We start from the raw sequence: 3,661 nt of genomic DNA, 5'->3' as shown, positions 1-3,661 counted from the left end.
GACCTAATCATAAGTACATCGATGTTACAAGAAAAGTTGTTAACAAATAAAACTTCTCGACAAACATATGATTACGGCCTAAAAGCCAACTGTCAAAATCCACTTTGAATGGAAATTCCAAACAAACCGTTACTAGTCGAACACAGTTCACAATAGTTTATGAAAGAGAAAACTTTTCTCTTTCGTTTACTACCAACATCTGTGATTGGCGTGTAACGGTTTGTCCGGAATTTCCATTCAAAGTGGATTGTGACAGTTGGCTTTTAGGCCGTAAGCATATGTTTGTCGAGACTTGTAAATTCAACGTTTCTACGATCAATTTCGATAGTTTTCTGTTCGGGTCACGTGACTATCTGGCACTCTGGAGGTCGCGTAACAGCCGCCAACAGTGCTTAAAGATGATTCCGTTGAATTTTCAGAGCTACGTGCACTCAGTGCACTAGCGCGAGGGCCGGAAGCAGCCTCCTGCTAGGCAGCCATTCACCCTTATTCTTGTTTACGACGAATGCGAGATTCGATCGAATAGTAAGCCCATTTGATTTTGCTGTCGTAAACGGGAATATAAACCACTTTCGAACGAATCTCCCATTCGTCGAAAAACAAGAATAAGGGTGATTTTGTCCTAACATTGCCTTTGTTAAAATCAAAACAACCCAATACATGGGCCTAGATGCGGCTAGGCCCATCATATGTTGACTACTGTCAAAGTCCGTATATCTCCATAACGGGTGACAGGAGTGACGCCCCCTGGCCGGAAGGTTAATAATAAAACACTAGCAAGAAAACTAAATACTGTTGGTAAAGGCACTTTATTTTCGTGTTCTTGCAATATGAATATTATTACGCTATTCGATTATATCCCACGCATCCTAAACCTAATAAATGCAAAAAAAGTCTCACTTGCCATAAAATCAATAAGAGCTTCCAAAATTTTTAGAGTGAAGATTCACTTTGAGCAACAGTGGGATCGAAACGGATTCGTTAGTAGTCAACCAGCTTCTTAACTCCCGCCAGACAGCGATACTTGTCGGGAATATAGAACGGCTCAAAAACGTGCGGAAATGGAGTGTCCCATCCGGTCACTCGTGCAATCGGTGCCTCCAAATGAAGGAAGCACTCTTCCTGAATGGTAGCGGCCAGCTCTGCTCCAAATCCACTGGTCAGTGGTGCTTCATGAGCGATCAGTACGCGCCCGGTTTTCTTGACCGACTATGGATGTAAAAAATAAGCGTTATATTCTAACATTCAATCGCTTTCAGTCTATTTCGAATATACTTACATTACACACCGTTTCCTTATCCCAGGGTAAAATCGACACCAGATCGATCACCTCGCTATTGACACCATGCTCTTTTTTGGCCATATTGGCTACCTCGGATAACACATGAATCTGTGTTCCCCATCCAATCAATGTAACATCCGTACCCACCCTTAGCACATCAGCTTTTCCAATGGCACATTCGAACGCTTCATCCGGGACCTCTTCCACCGCTGCCCGGTACAAAGTTTTCGGTTCGAACACAATGCAAGGATCCTTTTCCTTAATGCATGCTAGAAGCAAACCTTTAGCCTTGTTAGGTCCCCGTGGTACTACGACCTTCAAGCCGGGAGTGTGGGCAAAGTACGCTTCAGGGCTCTGCGAATGGTAACAAGCTCCATGCCCAACTGCCCCGCATGGAGCTCGGAACACGAGCGATCCACAGTCGAACAAATTTCCGCTTCGATATCGATATTTGGCCGCTTCATTAACGATTTGATCAAACGCAGGAAATATGTAGTCAGCAAACTGTATTTCTGCGATAGCTGTTGCCCCAGTGCTGGCCACACCAATTGCAAAACCGGCGATGCCTTGCTCACACAGAGGTGTATTGAAAACTCGATCCTTGCCGTACTTTTTCTGCAGTCCCATTGAACACCGGAAAACTCCTCCGAAGGCAACGTCTTCTCCAAACACCATCGCCGAACTGTCTCGTTCCAGGGCAATATCCATAGCATTGTTGATGGCCTGAAACATGTTCATCTTGCTGCTAGGACCCTTCACGGGAGCTTTCGCATCCGGAGTGTAGACAAAGTGGGACGAAGCACGCGAGACAGTATCTACAATATTGGCTTTGGCGTTTTGGCGCAAAGCAGCGCTGCTCACCTTCATAAGGATACTCATGTTACCGGTGACTCTGAGGAAACGCAACGAATACAGGGTTTGTAGGTCAATATTACTTTCGTTCCTATCGCAGATTCAGCAAGGATTTGTGTGACGCAGTAGTTATGTAATTGCACTTGCACCGCCACACGTACGAAATACTGCTACAATTTCGAATAATGTAGAAAGGCAGCGATTGGAAGTGTTTATAACAAGCGATAGGCACGGTAAAAGTATATACACAGACAAATTGGTAACCGCACGATACGAATACGATGTTTCAGATTTTTTGTTGTTGTGAATTGATTTGGTGACAGAGATGCCAGGTACTTTTATCAAATGTCTGCAATAATAATTTTAAAAGTCTGGGAAGAACAAAAAATGTGAGGCAAGCTAGTGTAACCAAAAGCTTTTATATTCAAAAATCTGCAAATATCTGCAACCAAACTAAAAAATCTGCAAATATCTGCAACCAAACGGAAAAATCTGCAAATATCTGCGTCATCGAAAAAATCTGCAGCTTAAATTAAAAGTCTGCAAATTTGCAGACTTGTCTGCAAATCTGGCATCTCTGTTTGGTGATGCAGTTGACATCTTTGTGACAACTGTGGGTACAAGTGGATTCGTCCAACTTGACATAATGAATGTTCGGTTGTACCCATTGCCAGTCAAACATTTGAAAAAGGCCTATCCGCCAAACGTCAACATCGAGAAAATTGTAAAATAAATTTGACAAATTCATCGCATTTCCCACTAACCTGCTGCATAAATGTGTACCATATGCCAACCATTTTATCAAACGTTTATAAACAATTTCTAATGTAGTTCGTTCAACGGCAGAATAATCATTGCCTGGTATAAAACCGTACATAAGCATTAGTCGTTTTTTCGACCATACAAACTTTAAAAACGATCACCGTACCAAAATATGCTTTCTTCCATATACATTTTGATAACATACCATTTACGAACCATACAGTTTATGGTGACTCGTACATTTTAGTTCTAGCGAAGCCAAAAATACTATTTTGAAGATTTTTTAGAACGTATCCAATGGAAAATAGACAAAAAGAATGAACCGGAAACGGTTACAATTCACCTTTTATTGGGCACACTGGACAGGACTCGAACCTGCGATCTTCCATTCTCTAGTTGAGTGTGTTAACCACACCGCCATCCAAACTGTTGAGAAAAAATTTCTATTCCCAATATTTTTTAAAACTGGCTTGACAATTAGATGTCGGAAATTTCTAATTACAGTACCGATAAAATGATTATTTAATTGGTAATATCTATCTGAAACGGATTTTCTCGAAAAGTTTGCGATTTGATTTTTTCGATTTTTACCATACTGTGTAAGGGATTATACCACAGTCTCCTTTCTACATCTGCTGGAGTCAGACCTAAAATCGAGTCACGTGAACAATAGGCCTCTCGAACTAATGTGTATTGTCTTAAAGACAAAGGAAACATTGAATTATTCTTGTCATTTTAAGTAAAATTGACGAAGAAGCTCTACTT

General features: G+C 41.3%; 1 protein-coding gene across 1 annotated transcript; it reads right to left on the bottom strand.

Moving 5' to 3' along the window:
- Positions 1-808: 808 nt before the first annotated feature.
- On the bottom strand, positions 809-2,459 carry LOC131688728 (2-oxoisovalerate dehydrogenase subunit beta, mitochondrial). The gene is made up of 2 exons (XM_058973205.1): positions 1,280-2,459; positions 809-1,209 (listed from the first exon to the last, which is right to left on the bottom strand). The coding sequence occupies exons 1-2, from the start codon at positions 2,159-2,161 to the stop codon at positions 982-984; spliced, it is 1,110 nt and encodes a 369-aa protein (XP_058829188.1). The 5' UTR covers positions 2,162-2,459; the 3' UTR covers positions 809-981.
- Positions 2,460-3,661: the final 1,202 nt, after the last annotated feature.

Source organism: Topomyia yanbarensis, chromosome 3 (assembly GCF_030247195.1).
Source record: "Topomyia yanbarensis strain Yona2022 chromosome 3, ASM3024719v1, whole genome shotgun sequence".
In the NCBI taxonomy this organism is placed as follows: domain Eukaryota; kingdom Metazoa; phylum Arthropoda; class Insecta; order Diptera; family Culicidae; genus Topomyia; species Topomyia yanbarensis.
Note: the sequence above shows the minus strand (reverse complement) of the source record. Positions and strands in the feature narration are given on the sequence as shown.

Excerpts from the sequence above, each read along its gene's own strand:
- LOC131688728 (XM_058973205.1), bottom strand. The coding sequence starts at position 2,161 with ATGAGTATCCTTATGAAGGTGAGCAGCGCTGCTTTGCGCCAAAACGCC. Across the intron at positions 1,210-1,279 it reads ATAAGGAAACGGTGTGTAAT|TCGGTCAAGAAAACCGGGCG; the intron begins GTAAGTATATTC and ends TTACATCCATAG.